Source organism: Periplaneta americana, chromosome 15 (genome assembly GCF_040183065.1).
Source record: "Periplaneta americana isolate PAMFEO1 chromosome 15, P.americana_PAMFEO1_priV1, whole genome shotgun sequence".
Classification (NCBI taxonomy): Eukaryota; Metazoa; Arthropoda; class Insecta; order Blattodea; family Blattidae; genus Periplaneta; species Periplaneta americana.
Window position 1 is genome coordinate 127,884,425 of NC_091131.1, and position 20,967 is coordinate 127,905,391.

General features: G+C 35.0%; 1 protein-coding gene across 5 annotated transcripts in view; it reads right to left on the reverse strand.

Annotated features, from left to right (window-relative positions):
• LOC138715323 (serine-rich adhesin for platelets-like) overlaps positions 1–20,967 on the reverse strand; it is a 1,148,033-nt gene that overhangs the window by 950,522 nt on the left and 176,544 nt on the right. For all 5 annotated transcript variants that reach the window (XM_069848108.1, XM_069848110.1, XM_069848109.1 and 2 more), the window contains exon 3: positions 19,403–19,567. In XM_069848108.1, the coding sequence (XP_069704209.1) occupies positions 19,403–19,567 (165 nt within the window). The remainder of the gene's footprint in view (positions 1–19,402; positions 19,568–20,967) is intronic.

Here is a 20,967-nt window from a genome sequence, read left to right on the forward strand (position 1 = left end):
AGGCGTTAACTTTTCCAAGAACGACGACAGCGCTGAAGGGGCACAGATCCGATGGTCCGACAATACGTAGTGTTGGACATTGTGCCACTGTCACATATTCAGTACATGAGAGTAGGTCACCAAAGTGGAACAGGGAGATAGAACTTAAACTGAGAGGATTCAATCCAGCATCGGAAATCGAATCCGGTGTGGCTTAGTGGATAAAGCTTCAGCACGTAGAGCTGAAAACCCGGGTTCCAGTCCCGGTGCCGGAGAGAATTTTCCTCCGTTCTACCCATTCTTCGCCATAGGACACACATTGCTTACTAATAAATGTTTGTTTTAGTACCCTCCATCTACCATATTCATCCCTAACATAAGTTCTGAACCATTCTGATAAGGCACCGTGCATGGGTCTCGAACTCGTACTGGTGGTGCCGCGCAGTGTCTCAATTCCTAATTAACTACAGGCTCGCAGTCATTCACTAGTCATGTGTGATATAGAAATTACATGCGGCTTTCTGCCTATAAAAAGTTGTAATATTAGTAAGAATGGGTTCATTGATTCATAGTGTTATGCCAGGGGGCAGGTCTTTCACTGCAAACCCAGCAATCTCCAGTCTTTAATTATTTAATAGACTCAGTGGAAAGTTCAGTACTGCTAGAGGAGTGTAAAAATGTAACTACAAAGTTCCTGCAATATCAGAGTAGTTGTTTGGCATTTAAATCATATTTCAGACCACTGAATGAGGGTGAACAGTCATATTACGAAAACATTTATATACTTATATTTGATGTCATGACATGTGTAATATTTGTGTGTATAATGTCTCTATAAATTACGTATTTTAATGTTATTTAATTCTAAAAGTAGTCTTAATTACACCTCCTGAATAATGGGCGACTGAAATTCTCTAAAACACAACACACATGAACAATATCATCAACATACTACCTCTGATTGAGGTTCTGGCTGATACGTACATCTGTTATCAGGCTGTACATCTCACTTGACGATATGTGTCAGAGGAAGCACAATATTGTTTGTATGCATATGAAGTCTGACTAGTGTAATTTGTAGCTAGTCGACGATATATGCAATGGAAGGCAAAAGGAACTGGCCACCCTACCCCATGATATTCTGGCCTAGTTGCTTCATAAGTGATGCCTTGTTGGTATCACTTGTGAGGTTCAGACTTCTCTTTGGACAGTTGAATAAACAACAACATCAACATGCGGTAGCAGTTCAATTGATAGTTTGTGTAAAATGTTATGCTGTATATTTTAATTCGCTGAATGCACCTTTCAACATGAATTCGAACACTGGCAACGCTGCAAGTAGTTTCGACTTCTTCAGCTGTTAATTTACCATCATGCAGATGCGGTGGAGTAACAACAGTGATCCCTTTATCGAAGAGGTTTGTTATTATTCCGGGAAAACCTGACTTCATCACCACCTTCTAATAACGTCAATAATCTGCAGTCAGTTGTTATGAATGTGTCACTCGATCTGCCATGATAGCATTTAGATTTGAAGGCCACCATGTGATCCACGTTGGTGGCTGTTCCACTTCTGAACAATTAATTGTCATTCTACATTTTTCAATGTTGCAGGCATTGTTTCATGAATACTTTCTCTGCTAGGCCAAAACCCAAAATTACAGTAACCATTGTGGATGTCAACAACATTAAAGTGGCGGTAAAAATACATCATAATTATAATTATATGATTAACTCCGAACATCACCCTCATAGCAGAATACGACAATTCAGTTTTCATTTTAATTTGAAAATATGGGTAGACGATTTTCTTTACTAATCTTACTCTTGGACAGAATTTTTCGAAAGCTTTCGATGTGAAATTCACTAATAAAAATGGCAAAAAAGAATACAGTATATATGGTCTACATCTTGGGGTGTTTCGACTATCTATGGTAGCTATGTTCGGGTTAAATGGTAGAATTGTAAATATTTCTTATTATGATTCTACGGGTATGGTTGTATTTCAATTGGCTGCAATTTTAACAATATATTCGAAACCACAAATACGAGTATCACGCCCATTAAGTCTGGTAGTTCTGTCTCATATTTTATTGTAGAATAATCTCGGAAACCTTGCATTTCATTAAACATATCATCTGTTCCTGAACTCTTTTCATAACATTTCTTATGTGACTTCAGTTCGGCATGTAATGGAATAGACACTTGAGTAGACAATTCACACAATTCAACAGCTGTGAAAGAAAAAACAAAATCACTAAGAATGGTTTCATTTACTTCTGCCTGTATGACTACTTCATTTTTCGAAATAACGCTTGTTGAGCATTCGCCTTCCATAAAACTTAAATTTTCTTCTTTTCTTCTTCTTTTTGCGTCTCTTTCCTACCTTTGCGAAGCTAGTTGAGATGAGGCAGTCTTTTTCTTGTAATCTTTTAGAAAAATAATGGGAACTGTATGCTAGTTTTGGGGGTGTCCTGATCACGTTCCCAATAAAATGAATACCGTAAAATTCTTGTTGCGGGTGTTGGTTTCCAAGGTGAACCACCACTTGACATCAAGAATTGAATATCGATATGAATACATTTAAAAATAAGTATATTATTATTTATTGTTGCTAATATTATACATAATATAATTATATGTAAAGAACTCAGTAATTATGTACTTTTTGAAATTTAAATTATAAATTCCTGTCGTTAACTTAATGGTTATTTATAAACATAATACTATATACATTCCATTTTTATATCAGACCTAGTATATAATAATACTATGATTACAAACAGTGTAGCCTTATTTACTTTCGTCTGCGTACTGCATGGATCCACAATTAACGTCGTTGCGCAACAGTTTTCTGTTTTGGGAATGGATAAAAACAATATCGGTTGGTGTGTTCCTTTAAGCATTACTACACTCAAGAACACAGCAATTGCGTTACCTTTCCGCTTTTTAGGATCATCCATATTTCTTATCGTTTAACCTGAGATGTTAAGTATATTCATACGCTTCAAGCACAACTCTATCGCTAATGTCCTGCAGTTAGTAACAACAGTCGCCACCAGAGGAGCTTGCACGGTGCCTATAATACTCGTATGTGTGTAGTGTCAGGTCCTGTCATGCCACGTCGTGATATGTCAATTCATAACAACACATTCCAAATGGAAAAATAATTTCACACGATATTTCAAGATTTGGAAAAAGATAGGATAATAATATAAATACAGACCCAAAACTGAGATTTCTGTAACATCATATAATATACAATTACACTTCAGTTAATATATGAGAGATATTTAGATCAAGATAAACATATCTATGGCTAAGGGTGATATCTCGTACCTACAAAAATGGCCACTTAGTTTAACTACAATACATTATTATTATTTAGATTAACTATGTTGTTATATTCACAAAATTGGACAGCTGACTAATATTTTGGCCTCGAGTAGAAAATCTTGCAAAGTAGATATATACAAGATACAAAGTTTGTCTATTTTGAGAAAAATGAATTTTTAAAACAGTTCTCCGATTCATCTGCAAATTCATAGATACAAGGCATCACTTCTTAGCCATCGATATGTGGAAAATGGAAACAATTCCACGCGTAGATTACAGTCTCATATATTATTCTTTATTCAGTATAAATGTTTACGTAGAGTATAAGCAAGCAGCTGTTTTGTTAATTCTTTTCACACAATTTGTATGATCTTTTATCCAAGAGGCATTGTTAAGTACTATTATTAACTTAATAATGTTATGTCTATAGAAAATGCATAATAAAGAACAATATGGGTTACAGTAGGCAATAAGAGACTAACAAATTGAAGACAACAAAGATATATTATTAACGCATTTCGTACAAAGCAACACAATTACACGATCTTTGCAAGCAAAAGCTAATACATGCGCCATTGCATGAAGATCTATGTGTTATCAGGAGCCGCACTCGGACGTGGGTTCGATTCTTGCTTGGACTGATTACTTATTGGATTTTTCAGAGGATTCCTCAAGTGTAAGAAGAATTTCAGGTAATGCGAAGACGAATCCTTGGCCTCATCTTGCCAAATACCATCTCTCTATCGCCAATTCCATCGACGCTAAGTAACCTAGTAGCTTATACAGCTACAGCTAAATAATCGAATAAAAAGATCTGTTTTCTAGATAACATTTTAAATTGAAAGCTTTTAAATATAATTTAATTATATATTTAATTTAATAACACCACAATAACACCAAATATAGCAACTTTTCGAACAATGCCGTACTGTCTTGTAGAGAAAACAGATTTCAGGCTGAAATGTTTGTTTCAAAAGGGGAGAGTCATGAACTTTGAGAGGGGGGGGGGGAAGCAGAAGATACAACAATACTCCAAATAACGCGGAGTGTTTCTATAAAATGTCTGGCTATATTAGGGACAACCAACCTATGCGAAAAAAAAATATTTATGAAACACCTCAAGAACAAAGGACGATCACGATTAAGTGATTCACATCTGCAGGACTGTTTCTCCTTGGACATCACTAAAATTGTGAGTAACATTCAAATTTAAGGATATCATTAGCCTGGTGAGTGTTTTAAAATTGTATTTTATTTTATGTATTCATATAGTCCTATTAAATCTGTTCGATTTCATGGTGCTCGCTCACCTAGTATTACGTGTGAGCGGTGCTCACTATCTCACCCTGGTGTAGATGATATAAGTCTTGTTTCCAGAACACAAATGCTGTGGCAAATGCAGAAGAGAAAGGACCTGCATATTAAAAGACTAATGATGTCCTATGTAGTCAATATGTAAATTAGTGTCCTTAATGTTCGTACATGAGACAGGCAACTAAAACATTACAAACTTCTCTTATTTCATATGAAAGACTAATCGCAAGATGAGTGCTAAAATCCTTAAGTAGTTAAAACATTAGGGGGGTGGGAGTGGAGAACAGTGAATATTTTATAACAAGGTGGAACAAACACTACAGGCCTCCTTCTGCAGAGCGAACATCGTGAATATATAACTTCACCATACTCGACAAACTTGAACCGAACATAGCGTCTGTAATCCACAACGCTAATGTAAATATCCTACCAAAAGATAATTAAGAAAAAATTATATATTTAAAGGTGCTGACATGATCCATAATAATTATGCATTTCAAAGCAGTAAGAAATATATTTCTATAGCACTCTTGTATTTTGTGGCAATTTGGAGCAAATTATATTTTAGACATTACAATGTAAAATTGAGCTTTATAAAACTTAAATTGAATCTGTCTTAACATAGATAATAAAAATTTTGTTTCTGAATATTCCAAACTTCGGATTTTCCGAATGAAGGCTTTTGGAATTATCTCTGGCCCTATTAAGTTAATTAGGACGGATGGCGTATGAGATACAGTAACGAGTTGCATTATTTGTATAAAGGACAGGACATATCACATTTATAAAAATAGAAAGACTGCAATGAGTTGGGCAACTAAATAAGAGTGGAAGCTCGGAGACAAGAAGAGAAAGTTGCAGTCAATAACCCAGCAAGTACCAGTCTATGAACAGGCCGTGGAGTAGGTAGGAAGATAACACCAATAATGAATTGGATGACAATGTAGTTCTTGACATGTGTAATTGAACCAGACTTCTAGGAAAGTCAGAACTGTTGTACCAATGATACCAATGATTATGATGATGGTGGTGTCGGCTTGTAAGACCTAAATTAAAATCAATTACTTCACAGTTAGACCTATGAAAATACCTATAGGCTAAGTAAGTTAACCTAAAAATTAGTTAAGAATAAAGTCTTTGCCTTCAGCATATTATTGAAGTCAAGGTACTACTTTATCACTGAATGTATTTTTCTAGGTTAACGGTTAAACCTCAATTATGTATAGGTGACAGTACAGAGTGTCCTCGTTTCCAAGTCATACTAGGCCTATGAGTAGTAATTCATTATCTTACGACAATCCAGTCCAAGGGACCCATAAAAGAACTCCAAGGCCAGGGGTGCCGGGTTTCTTGTCACAATGAACTGCCGTGACTCCAGGATATCTACAAGTTGCTTTACATTCATTAGAGAGTGCAAGACACGACCTGATATGAATTTTAATGCACTGTAATAATAAAGATCACAATTTCCCAATTTCTTTTCCAACAGTAAATATGGTACTTTAATAACTGAACTTCAGGCGTCCCCCTACGGGAATAAAATAGCGAAATCCCAGAAGTGTAGATAACTTCGTCTTTTTTAATCTTTCCTGCGGTTGAGCCTGGAAGATGAGTCTAAGTTGCACTTCGATTATTTTAAAGTCGGTTATAAAACACCACTTCTAACTCAGTTCTTTTGTTGCGAAAGTTTTATCGGGCTTGTAAAAGTCTTCAGAACTTTAGTCAACAGTCACAGAAGCTAATTTCTCTTTTATTAATTCGAGCATCAGAGACTGTTACAGTCACAGACATCTCTTCGTAAAGCAGGAAACTCAGAAGTAAAAAATTACGCTAAATTCTACGCGGAGCTCTCTCATTCAGTAAGCGGTTCTTCCCTTTCCTTTTATAACAAACCCTGATACTCTGATTGTCTTCTTTCATCCTCGGAGAAGAGATCCTGCTATCGTCACAAATGCTTTTTTTCTCTATGCTTTTGCATGTAGCTTGCCATCTCTGCTATCTTGTGTCAAGTTTCCTCTCCAAGTTCTATGTCATTAATCCATGAATTTCTATTCATTTCATCATATCTATTATCAGGCAGTACATCTCACTTGTCGATATGTCAGAGGAAGAACAATAATTGTTTGTATGCATCTGAAGTCTAAACTAGTGTAATATGTAGCTAGTCGGCGATGTATACAATAGGAGAGGAAAGGAACTGGCCACCCTACCCCATTATCTCCTGGCTTAGTTGCCTCATAAGTGGTGCTTTGTTTGTATCACTTGTGAGGTTCAGATCTGTCTTCGGACAGATGACTAAATAATGACATATCTTCAGCTTTCCATTAATTTCTTGTGTTTTCACTTATTTCCCTATTTCAATTTTCTAACACAGGGTTGACAACTCAAAAATCAAAATATAGCTAAACTGAATTAAAAATAGCTAGATTCAGTTAATAATATCCAGAGTTACTTAAGCTAAATTGAACCCTACCCCATATCTCCTGGCTTAGTTGCCTCATATGTGGTGCTTTGTATCACTTGTGAGGTTCAGATCTGTCTTCGGACAGATGACTAAACAATGACATATCTTCAGCTTTTCATTAATTTCTTGTGTTTTCATTTATTTCCCAGTTTCAATTTTCTAACACAGTGTTGCCAACTCAAAAATCAAAATATAGCTAAACTGAATTAAAAATAGCAAGATTCAATTAAGAATATCCAGATTTAATTAAGCTAACTTGAAGTGAATAAAATTAAATGGGAATCATAATTAAGTGTTATCTCTGTATTGCAGTTGCTTTAATTCTATACAATTAACAGAGATCTAATACGTATATGAAATATTCGTATTACTCATGTGAAAGAAAGCAAGTGGTTGAGAACGATCAAGGTCAAAATTATGTTCACGAATCTGCCGAGTCATTCAGAAAATTCACACATGAACTGTTATTCTTTCCTCGTTTTCTGACGGAACTGTGGTTTCGGTATGATGAAAAACTCCCATGAACTCTTTCTTACTATTCCACTCTAATAGTTCTATACAATAAAAGTAATTTGATACAGTTATATGAACACTTTTTAATGATTGAATAAAATTAATAAAATCGATTTTATTAATTTTATTCAATCATTAAAAAGTGTTCATATAACCATATCAAATTACTTTAATTGTATATAACTATTCTACTCATGAACACTGTTGCATCTGACCTAACTTATGTAATTATTCCACTCTAATTTAATGTTTGACTGATTGACCGTTGATCCAAATAAAGCGGAGAAATTGGAAATGGATTGGACACACAAAGCCAAGATTAAAGGATAAGTTATTAGATTATGATAAGCGCCCTATGCTTCGATTTGCACTTTAAATAACGTTTTGCGAGACGTATTAAGGACAGTGTGAGGCGGAAATCGAAGAAGAGATTCTGGCGAAATTTTATTTTAAAATATTTATTTTCGCATAATACATAGTAATTACTATTATGATGATGTAGGCCTAATATTCTAGCAGTTTCGAAAGTTATATACGTGAACACAGTTATTTTTAAATTATTCAATCCTTATTGTAATGCTCAAGAAACATTTTGTTGGTTATTCAAAATCGTAGGCCTACATATATAACATTTTCTGCTGTGAAACGATTGTATTTCATTTATGAAAAATGTGTAAACAAAAGTATAAAGAGTTACTGCATCTCGGCTTCATAATGTAAATTTTGTTCATCCTTATCTTTTGGTCGCTCCTATTATTAGTACAGTATATATATACTGCACCCAGGGAACACGCAGAAAAATCGAAGCTCGTTAGCGTGCTGTTTCTTATGCATCCTTGCCTTATATAGACATATTCACTTGAGTGGTGAAAAAGTGATTGACGAATTTTAAAAAAGACGAAAGAAACTGGACTTTGTTTTGTAAAATTGTTGAAGATTAATATTATCTAGAATTATGTTTAGTATCTTAATTGTGACACAATTTTTTTTTTTTCCAAATAATGGGTATAATTTCTAAGTTATCAACAATTTTTCAATACTGCGAAATCAGAATTACACAATAGAATGAATATTAAACGTTGGTATGAATGTACTATCTACTAGCAACATACTCCTTTAATTGATATGTAGCTTAATGTTAAATTTAACGATTTATTACTTTACACTATGTAAAAAAGAAATAATAATAATAATAATAATAATAATAATAATAATAATAATAATAATAATGTAGATATTAGGAATGAATTAAACATTTTTAAATTAACACACAAAATAAATACATATAGGCACAAATGGATCAACAACTTGAAATAATGACCAAAAATAATAATATTAGAGTATGAACCAATATGTAAGAAAAGTATTGGCAGGCCAAGTAAGCGATGGACACACTCTTTAACTGAAAACTATGAGACTGGAATGAGCCTTAACGGCTTAACCTGTGAATTGTTGTTGTTGTTGACGATGATGATGATTATGATGATGATGATGATGATGAAGATGATGATGTTACGAGTATGTAAAAATCAAGTTTAAATTGTCTTAGAACTAGTAAAAATACGAGTAGCTTGGATAATGACTTGAATCGTCTTACCACTGTACTTTATGACGTAAGGAATTTTGTTGCCACACTTGCCCCTCCCTCTAAAAAAAATCTAGACTATATATACTCCTGGGCTAAAATTTACTTTCCAAAACTTAACAATTTAAGGTCAATATTTAACAATTAAAGGTAATTAATGAAGTAAAGTAGAACACTAAAACTGCGACGACTACAAGCTATTTTTGTCGATTATTTTGCAACACTGTTGTGTGTCTGGCTAGCGTCAGTGAAATTGGTGAACAGCGATATGGTATCTACGAGATAAATCCGAAGATTTCCCATAGGATTACCTGGCATTCGCCTTACAGTTGGGGAAAACAGCAACCAGCTAATTATCCCAAGAGAGATTCAAACCCGCGGCTAAGCGCAGTCTCGGAGCTTATTTCCAACCCTCTATCTGTTATGCTACGCCAGTGGCTAGATAGTTTATACGCGATACGAGACTCCCAGTGACAGTGCAAGCTTTCAAGATTTTCGGCGATCCTACCCTGCTGTTATTCTGTCGTGCTTTGTCCCCCCCCCCCTCACGTAGTAGCTAATATTAGCCTATGTTATTGGTTTTCGGCTTTTTCCTTCTAAATTATCGTATGTTCCTTCATTTGGAACGGCGAAACACGGAGTGAGACAAGTGACCAATAGGCTTGGAGCTCACATAGGCACTGCTTCTCAGCCTCAATTTCTCTTACAAAGACGCGTTTTCGCGTAGGCCTATCGTTTAAATGCTTCTCATCCCATTCCCCCATTCATTCATTTGTTACCATAAAAATATGTAACCCTCGACCGTATTTGAATATGAATCGTTTATTTCTGAAACTCCACAAGTGACAAAAACAAAAGTTTTGTGAAACCAATAAAAACTGTTTAGTTTCATTAATTTTATTTCAATTGCCAAATTGTATTTAACAAGTGATATTACTTGCTAAATATGAGGTTTATTCACCATTAGTTGTGTTTTATAATGCATATAAAGTCCCCCCACCCAAAATTAAATTAATTAGGATGTTATGGGAGTTTTCCAACAAACAAACTGAAACTAAGCAAAGCATTGCCTTTTTTTTTAAATATTAGAGTGAATGAAAGTAAGTATGAACAAACTTTATAATCTATGAAAAAACTACATACAAAATCACAAAAAATTAAAGTTTTTTCTGCTGCAACAGACTTTTTCTAATCAGGACTTATTATTTTTTTAGTCTTCGTTTCCACTGTTATTACTATCTTGTTGGTGTTAGGTCATGTGTATAGCTCTGTGTAGAATCCTTTCACTTCATCCGATATATACTGCAAAATCTTCTTTAAGGTCCTCCATTTTTTTTAACATTGATTGGAAGCCTTGAGCTGTTACAAGCTAGGTCTGTTGGCAGTTCAAACGGTAAATTTCCAGCACAAACATTTTTCTTAGGAATTCGAATGGTGAATATTTCTGCCGGTACACTGCTGTCAATGAACTCTTCACAAAGAACTTTACCTTTTTATTCATTGCACTAAAAAAACTATTCACCTATTCACCTTCGACTGGTTTATTTGAAAAACACCAAATGTGATGCTAGTTGTGGGAATTTTACAATAAATGCATGTGTCTTGTCCAATTTTTTACATGTTACAGTCATGCTAGATATAGGGGTTTTATATCAAAAGATGCGCATTCATGCTGGCAATCAAAATCCACAAAAAATGCATTTTGTAAAAAATGTCGGTTGTGGTGTTTTTACAATAAACGGTTCATATACAGTATAACTGTGTAAGAGTAACCGCGATTTGTTCGTAACAGGTCTAATTTTACGTAGAGTCAAACCCATTTGATAGCTCCGAGCACTTGAAGCTGTGTTTTATTACCTGAACTTCTGTATAAGCTGTCACTATTCTCGTGGCATTTTCGAGAACGCTTCCTCGTTAGAGTAAATCAACGCTGAACGTATACAGATATACTACGCTTTTATATCCTATTCGTGCTAAAGAACTTCCTTGCTTAATAATGAGTAATGATAGTGCTGTCAAAGCTCACGAGGCTGATAACGTCGCTCCTTTTCTCCACAGCTACAATAAAATTTATCCAGCGAAGACGTGCGTGTTTTTTCTATGCAGACTTAGAGACTATCACCAAAGTCATAAGATTCATTAGTGATATTATTTCTGACCGCAAATCCTGCGGATCTAGTTCGACTCCCGAAAATGGAATAGAAATTTAATTCCTTTCCACTTCTTCATAGGAAATGTGTATATAGACCTATAAAGTTCATGTGTCCCTTATGTCTTTCCTGTATAATTTTAAGGTATGACCTTAACTCTTGACTACTCCAATATGAATCTTACTTCATTTCTCATGACTCCAATTTCTACAACAAGCTTTAATTTCCATAAGATACGCAGTATACAATATAAATTACAATGAAATCTCTGTGTATAACATTTTTCAATAGAATTGAAGAGTTGAATTGAAAACGGGCGTAACCCAGAAATAGAAGTTTTGAGGAAAAGATCTTTGAATTATTTGAGTAGCTGTATAAATAACACATTTTTAGTCATAGTAAACAACAGACATTCACGCTATTATTCAATATTTTATTAATTGAAATACATTTTAATTGATATAAATAGTCGTTATAAAATAACCTTGCAACTGCCCTTATTCCATTCAATGGCCTTTCTTCCATTCAATTACCCTATGCATGGAAAAATGGCGGAACAAATTTCCTTCTGCGATTTCTTGTTGAGGATTAAATAAAGAGGATTACACAAGGAATATGAACACACAATTTATACGGTCTTAAGGACAACATTGTGTTTCATCATATTTTAAAATTCGTGAGAAATGATTACAAGTAAAATGATTTCTTCTTTGTAAACACAATCATATTTTCAGAACAATATTAAAGATTTCACTTGCAATTCTCTAAGAAAAAATGTGCTAGATACAACAGAAGTCAAGTAAATTGATGAAACTTAGCAAAGACTAGTTCAAAGTAACCTAAATCTTCTGTTCTTCTGACAGGAATATTTTTTTTAATCGTAAAAATATTTTTTTCATATAGGATAGTGTTTAAACATACCAATATTCATTATTGTACAAGATACAGTAATGGAGACAAAAAATGTTGAAGACTGTTCGTGGTAATCTGAAAACATAATCTGTCCTCTTACAAAAGTTGAAATAGCATCTGTACTCTTTTTGTAGAGTTGTGCCCATTTCTGGCCTGTAGTAAGAGCTAATAAAATTGAACAACACCTTTATTTTTAGATTGAGATTTTCGAAGTATAATTTTTTATATTTTCCTTTCTTGGTATAATACCTCAATCCAGAATTTATTTTTCGTCTTCTCGTCGCTTTGTTTGTTACCGGTTCATCACATTCACTTTCACATTTACTTGAACCGAAAGATGTATCATCACTGAACACAAAAATCACTGGGCATTTTAAAAAATGAGTAACATTAAAACAATAATAAATTGAGTTCTCTTTTTTTAAGTCCCAAGTATGTATTTAGGAATTAGAAAACACAATCTTTCAACCATTATCTGATAACTAACATTAAACTGTGAAAACAGCTCAACACTTATACTGCGTTACAGACCACTAGAAAAGAGATATCAAATCGAAACTTTGCAAGGTGACCAAATACACACTAGAGAATCTAATAATGCATTGAACGGAAAAAGGGCAAAACATGGATTACGCCCGTTTTCGATTCAACTCCTCAATTACAGGCTTCTGAAGAGGACAGGAACTACGAAGGAAATGGAAGACTAGACTGAAGAAAATCATTTAGAAGACAGGTACAACTACCAAAACAGGCTTGTTAGCCTGTCTTTGAACGTCAGAAAAAGAAAAGAATTATGATTTTAATTTTCTATCTATGACAACCATTTCAGAACAATTTCAATTATTTGTTAACAAGTGCGATACAACTGGCTGCTGGCTATTTGTACTTCTAACCAATTACAATAAATTAGATACTACTGAAAAATGTGCAAATTAAGAATATTGTGTTAGTAAAATATTCACGAAAATCGATTAAAATGACGTACGAGTAAGAAATATGTAAGTTAATAACATAAAGCTGGTTTAATTTTAGTTGAGAACTGAAAACGTACGGATGAGAAAAAGGTATAAGAACGTAACGTAAAATTTATATATAATTGTAGTTATACTTTTTTTTTGTAAAGATGGGACGTGACAGGAGCGTTACGATCGGAAAAACAACTGAATGTCACATAGCGTGGTAGGCCTGTTGCTATGGTAACAATGGTTGAGTTGCCAAATTTACCGTTCCCACGTGGCGAGTGCTTAATAGCTCTCTTGACGACATTCATTGTGTACACAATGTTAGCATTGGTAGTTTCGTCTTTGATTCCCTGTCGATTTTTGTATTGTTTTCTTATCTTCGCGTCAATTTTCAATTAATGTCTTAACGTCAGCCATCTTAATGTCAATTGCTAGCTTCCATCAGCTGGCAGGTGGTAGTCCATATTGGCGACATAGCACTGTAGTTCCAAGCTCGGCCGCTTAACTTCATGTCCCGTCTTCCAAAAAAAAACAAGTATAGTCTATTCAGGGTTGCCATACGTCCCGATTTGGAGGGGACATGTCCCGAGTTTTTACATAAAAGTCCCGTGTCCCGCTTCAAACCTAGATGGGACGTAAATGGTCCCGATTTTAGTGAATAAAAATCATTTACGTAACTTATTACAATTTCGAGTGATTCTTTCGTAAGTTTTAACCAATTTCAACTACACAAGAAGCTTGAATTTAAATATTAATTTACACAACAATATGTTTACATATTATTTTAAACCAGTATCTGTATACATTCGCACAGCGGCCGCGCGTGTCACTTCAGTTATCAACAACGGTTGGAAATTAAAACATTTCTGTTAATGCAGTGTTACTATCAGTCTTGTTTACTCGGTGATTTTTCTTAAGATTAGGTGTCGAGCGAAAGTGACTATGAAACAGACCCTCCTTCGAAACCCGCTGCTGATAAATTGCATTTGAAATTATCTTCTCCAGTGCGATAGAAAGCAAAAAAGTTGTGTAAATTTAGGGAAACGTGAATCTCTAGTTATTCTTCGGTAGAGAAAGTAAAAAACGAATACTTTGCAAAGTGTAAGGTGTGTAATAGCCAATTTAGTGTTGGTCATGGTGGTGAGTACGATATTTCGAAACATTCGAAAACTGATGCTCATCAAAAATGCGTGGCACAGAGAGAAGATAAATTCAACAAAAAGATAAGTTCCTTTTTTGTTAATATTGGTGTAAATAAAGAAACAAATGATGTTATTAAGGCTGAATTACACATTCTCACAGTTAATTGTCAGTTGATTGTGCAGGATCTTTATTTCCATAGTTATTTGTAGACTTCAAGATAGCCAGTAAATATAGGCGTAGTAGAACTAAGATGATAAAAATTGTTAAAAATGTCTTAGGGCCATTTTCATTAGTTATGGTATATACTGATCTAAAAATGATAAATTGTGTGCAATTCAAACAGATGCTTCAAATAAAGAGAACGTTAAAACATTCCCATTATTATTGAGGTACTTTCCAACCAAGCAAGAGGTACAGACAAAATTATTGTACTTTTATCATTTACACTGTGAAGACACTATAACTAATTACACCTAGGGTTCTATTGTAAATAAACTGATAGAGAATAATTTATCTGTTGCAAACATCTCATCGTATTGTGCTGACAATGCCGCAGTGAATTTTTGGGAAGAATAAAATGTATATACTGCTTTGAATGAAAAACAAAACAATTTAATTGCCCTTGCCACATAATAATTCTATCAAACGTGGTTGTAATGTTTTTAAATATGATGTAGAATATATTGCAAACAAATCATGTAATGAGTTTAGTAATTCAACAACGAAAAGTGCCTGTCTGAAAGAGTTTTTTGATGGCTTAACATGGAATGGGCTGAGCTTCTTCACCATGTGCCCACAAGATGGCTGTCTTTGGTACCGGCAGTTGAAACGCTGCTAAAGAATTTTGAAGCTATGAAGTTTTATTTCCTGTCTCAAGAACATCCTCCTAAAACTTTCAAAACATTTTTGAAGATGAACTGTTCAATGCTACCTTGGCTTTCTTATAAATGTTGGTGTACTCTTTCAGCAAGGAAATTCAAAACTTCAATCAGACAGTTGTCTAATTACTGAACTCTTTTCTGTATTAGATAATTTGAGAAAAAGTCTTAAAAATTGTAGAAACCAACTTTTACGAGTCTATTGCCGTCACAATTAGTTCCCAATCTTGTAATGATACTGCTGTTAGCCAATTTAAGAAAGAAGCAAATTCGTTCCTTAACACAGCTATGAAATACCTAGAACAATGGTTTCAGTTTGAAAATAATAGGCTTAGTCATTTGTCAATTTTGTCTTTGAGAGATTCTAATGTTATTCATGGATAATCTCTCACAAATTGTATTTTATTTTATTTATTTTTATTAGGTTATTTTACGACGCCGTATCAACATCTAGGTTATTTAGCGTCTGAATGAAATGAAGGTGACAATGCCGGTGAAATGAGTCCGGAGTCCAGCACCGAAAGTTACCCAGCATTTGCTCGTATTGCGTTTAGGGAAAACCCCGGAAAAAACCTCAACCAGGTAACTTGCCCCTACCGGGATTCGAACCCGGGCCACTTGGTTTCGCGGCCAGACGCACTGACCGTTACTCCACAGGTATGGACCACAATTTTTATCTGAGTTCCAAATTCCTAATATAAATTTAGATTTTTAAATTGAAGAGTACCTTGTGCTAAAAGAATTTGTCATACAGAATACAGACGAAGATTTTTTCAGTGTTGAAACTGACCAAAAATGGGTACAATTTTTTTCTAAACATGAAGCTCCTCAATTATAAAAAAATAGCACTTTTTTGTTTTCCATACCACATTCTAATGCCTCTTCAAAAAGGGTTTTTAGTCTGGTGAATGTCTTTTGGAGAAAAGAAAGAAATATGTTGTGTATGGACACACTCTCAAGTGAATTGAAGGGCTCAGAACCATACTAAAACCGTAGAAAATAAAGGACAAAATTAAGTTATTACCATAATTCAATGGAAACATATAGCAAGTAATATAAAGTATACACATTAAAACTAAATGATACTATGTCAATCTTCATTAAACTATGGTATTCACTTAACATTAACCCTTTTTTCTCAGTTTTTAATAAATGGCGCTTGGCCCACTATGGCTCTGAACCCTTCAATTACACTGGTCAACAATGAAAATTGTTTCGGGCTCAAAAATAGCTAATTCGTATGTATTTCCACCTCCTGAATTCAAAAATCACCATAAAAATTACAGATTAGCTCTTGCTTTGGAGATAAAGTGACATTTCAGTTTTTAGAGTCAACATTTTCAGTTTGGGGGAAATTTTGTTTTGGGAGTTGGCACACCTGTCAAATAATAAAACACAAATGTTCTTCAGCTGTTTGTAAGGTACAAACATAGATACTGTTGCTGTGATTGTGAATTTCATATTGTTTCTGCTGTAATTAATACAGAATTTCTGGTTTGGAAGTGTTTTTAAAGTGTAAAATTTGTAAAAGTGCCACGAAAATTGTGTGTTTGAGTAGAAAATGAAGACAGTGTGGAACAAGAAGAAGAACTCAACAAGCCTTCCACATCCCATGACCCTGATTTTGAGGAAAAAAGATGATAAACCGCACAGACTGAGTCAAGCGGAATTGAGTGATCTCATTAGAGACCTTGACCTGTCAAAGGTGAAGGCAGAAATTCTAGGGTCTAGACTACAGCAATGGAATCTTCTCGAACGTGATGTCAGGGTCTCACAGTACAGACAACGTCACAGGGATCTGCTTCCCTTTTTTTTTTTTTAGAAGAAAAACAATCTTGTTTGCTGCGACATTAATGGCTTGATGAAATGTTTGAATTTGAACCATGATCCAACTGAATGGGGGCTATTCATAGACTCCTCCAAGCTTAGTTTGAAAGCTGTATTACTTTACAGTGGCAACCGTCTTCCTTCTATTCCTGTTGGTCATCCAGTTCACATGAAGGAGACTTATGCAAATATGACAGCCCTCTTCGACTCAATCAAATATCATGAACACAAGTGGAAAATCTGTGGTGATCTAAAAGTGATTGCTGTACTCTTAGGAATGCAACTGGGGTACACAAAATATTGCTGCTTTTTATGTATGTGGAACAGCAGAGATAGGAAATCACATTATATTCAAGCAGACTGGCCTGCAAATCATAACCCTAGCGAGAAAAATGTTGTTGCCGAGCCTCTCGTAGACCCAAAAGATGTTCTTCTTCCACCCCTGCATATTAAGCTGGGTTTGATAAAAAAATGTTGTCACAGGTATGAACCAAGAAGGACATGCCTTAAAGTATGTAAGAGAGAAATTTCCGAAATTAAGTGGTGCCAAAGTTAAGGAAGGTATTTTTGTTGGGTCACAAATTCGAGAACTTGTAAAGGATCCTGCATTTGACCAAGTTTTGGAGGGGAAAGGAAAGGAAGTTTGGGAAGCCTTCAAGGGAGTTATTCATGGATTTTTAGGCAACAAAAGAGATGATAATTACACTCAGTTGGTGACAGTGCTCCTGCAAAAATACCATCAACATGTCCCTTAAATTCCATTTTCTCCACTCCCAACTAGACTTTTTCCCTCCTAGTTGTGGAGCTTTCAGTGATGAACACGGAGGAAGGTTCCATCACGATATTTCTGTTATGGAACAAGATATCAGGGCCGTTGGAATGAAACAATGGTTGCAGATTACTGCTGGTCTTTGCGTAGGGATGCTCCGGAACTCATTTACAAGAGGCAAGCTAAAAGACGACGATCTCATGAAGCCACAACATGATTCTCTTCAGACCCAACCATCTGCCAGGTATTCTTCCATCAATTTAGAAGTCATAGAATGTAACTGCCATTTAAACAAATTCAAATGCACTTTCAATGTTGTTGGCATATGTAATTAAAATGTATCGTTTTCTCTTAATCCGTTAAACTGAAATACTTCCACCTATTGTGTATCACAGAGACTAGAGCTAAGACAAATTTTTCATTGTCATATTCGTTTTTCTCAACCCAAAATTAGTGAGAATTGACTCATGAAGTGCAGGAAACATTCAAAAACATTTTTGTTTTGTTGCCCAGCGTTATTGATGAAAATCAACTAAAATCTATCTTGCCAAGAGTTTAAACAGTTTTTAAATTCTGAGAAAGGGAAAAACTTGTTGAAAATGCTAAATCCAGTGACATATATGAACAAAGTAAAAGTTCCCTATGCAACATGTAAAATAGGCTGTAGGCATACTGAAATTTAAAATCAGAAGCGTGCTTTATCTTTCATACATCCATATGTTGTACTTATAACCCATATAAAGAGATAATTCCCCCCCCCCACAATTTAATAAAGGTGTTTTAAAATTTGTACAAATGAGTAATATTATTGCTTGTATCATGACACAACACATATCTGCTATCCCTTCTGTAGTTCCTATGTAAATATTTAATGCTAATAAGTGGGAAGACTGCTTCCATGGTCTGTTGGTCAGCATGCGGGCTTATAGATCTGGAGGTCCTGGGTTCGATTTCCGGGCTCGGCTCTCAGTGAATTTTTCTTGAAGAAGAAGAAGAATTACCTGGGTGTCTAGAGTCTGGGCATTTGTATGAATGTGAGTGTGCCGGGTTAATATTAATTAACCAATCATCAAAAATATAAAATACATCAGGACTGTCGCTGGGAAGTTACCTGAACACACGTTTCAGAGTCACATTGTTGACAAGTAACGCCATCTGTTAGCACAACCATAAAGCATCTAATAGATGCTATAGAGTTACCAACAACAATTTTTTTTAATAAGTGGGAAAGGTGTGTTCCTCTTTGGTATTTCCAAAATCTGGCAATCCTGCCTATTTTGAAGCCGTAAGAGTTATGATATAAGTATGACAACAATATCAAATTCCTCTAACAAACTAAAAAGATGTAAATCGACCACTGTTGGAAAGCTGAATAACGTATCATAACATCTTCCTGTAAAAACTGCATTAAAGACGCAGTCATTTACAGAAAGAAAATATTCCTTTGTCCAGTTCCTTCATCGAGAGTCTGAAGCATTGTGTAGGCCTGTTTCAATAACTGTAGGTTTTATGCAGACGCGTCGCAGGGGATATCAAGAGCTAGTGTGATAGAGAATAAAACTGTACTCACTCCTCTTTTCAGACAAGGCCTGCAGAAAAGCGGTGATCACATCGTGCTGCTTTTCACGTCGCGAGATGAGAGCGTCGCGACGCTTCAGCTGTCGAACTAAAAGCGAACCGGCGTATTGGACGTCGGAGCGCAAAGTTGCTATCAAAGCTTCAAGTTCAGGCACACCTGCAGGAAAAAGGAAGTAACAAACCTCTGGAAAATTACACATGCCATCTTTACATACATAAACGTACTAACTATGAACATTAAACACTGTATTCTATGCATTCCTATCAAACCAGTTATTCTTAATTCATTCGTTTCATTTGGTTATTTATTATTTATGCCCTTCTATCCGAAAAAAAATAACGAAAATACTAGGAATGAGTGAAAAAAAAAATTAAAATGATATAAAACTATAAAAGGAGTAATTGAATATTTATAGGAGTTCCAAATCCGTGAGTCACTTAAGCCAAAGTAGTAAAGCGCCCCAGTGAATCACGGACAGGCGTAATGGCTACATAAATATGAAAGATACAGCGCGCGGTGTATAATACAGTTTACCGAAATCATAACCAATCGCAACGCACGTGTTTAGTGTGGAGATCCGACAGCTCTACCACCCGAAAGGAAAACAAATCAACAGTGAATGACGGTGATTTGGGCCTATAGTCCGGACAAATAATTACTGTAGGAAGTAATAACAGCACAAGAATGCGACATGTCACAAAGATCAGCATTAAGAGCACTGAAAATGCTGCACTTTTATCCTTGCAGAGTGACAATGGTTCAAAGATTACAGCAAGATCATCCAGCCACTCGAGTGAATTTTGGTGAGTGGATGTTGCAATCCGTTCATGATGGCACTGTTGAGCCATCTCAATAAAGACGGACGAAGCTCGGTTATATTTAAGGGGTTATGCCCACTCTCAGAACACAAGGCTGTGGGACACTGAAAATTCTCATTTAGATTAGATTAGATTAGATTAGATTAGATTAGATTTATTTATTTAACCTGGTAGAGATAAGGCCGTCAGGCCTTCTCTGCCCCTCTACCAGGGGATTACAACTATAACATGAACAATAAGATTACAATTAATATTAAATTTACAATTACAATTACAATAAAAATTAAAGTGCGACAAGAATACCTGATTAATGAAAGCTAGACATTTTATCATAGAAGTTAAGAACAAAGAATATTTTTGTATTTACTAAATTACAAATTAAACCTACAATAACAAAATTCTATAGTGATGAAATTACCGGATATTGAGATATTTTGTGGTAGATTAAAAGAACTATTTACAAGAAACCATGTCTGAACGAGTCTCAATTACTGACCAAGTGCCTAGTAAGTTTGCGTTTGAATTGAATTTTATTTCGACAGTCCCTGATGCTAGCAGGTAACGAATTCCAGAGTCTTGGCAGGGCTATTGTGAAAGAGGATGAGTATGAGAAGGTGCGATGGGATGGTATTGTTAGTATTGTTTCATGGCGAGAGCGTGTGTTCAGATTGTGGTGGGAAGAAAGGTAAGTGAAGCGAGACGACAGCTACGAAGGAATAGAAGAGTTCAAGATTTCGA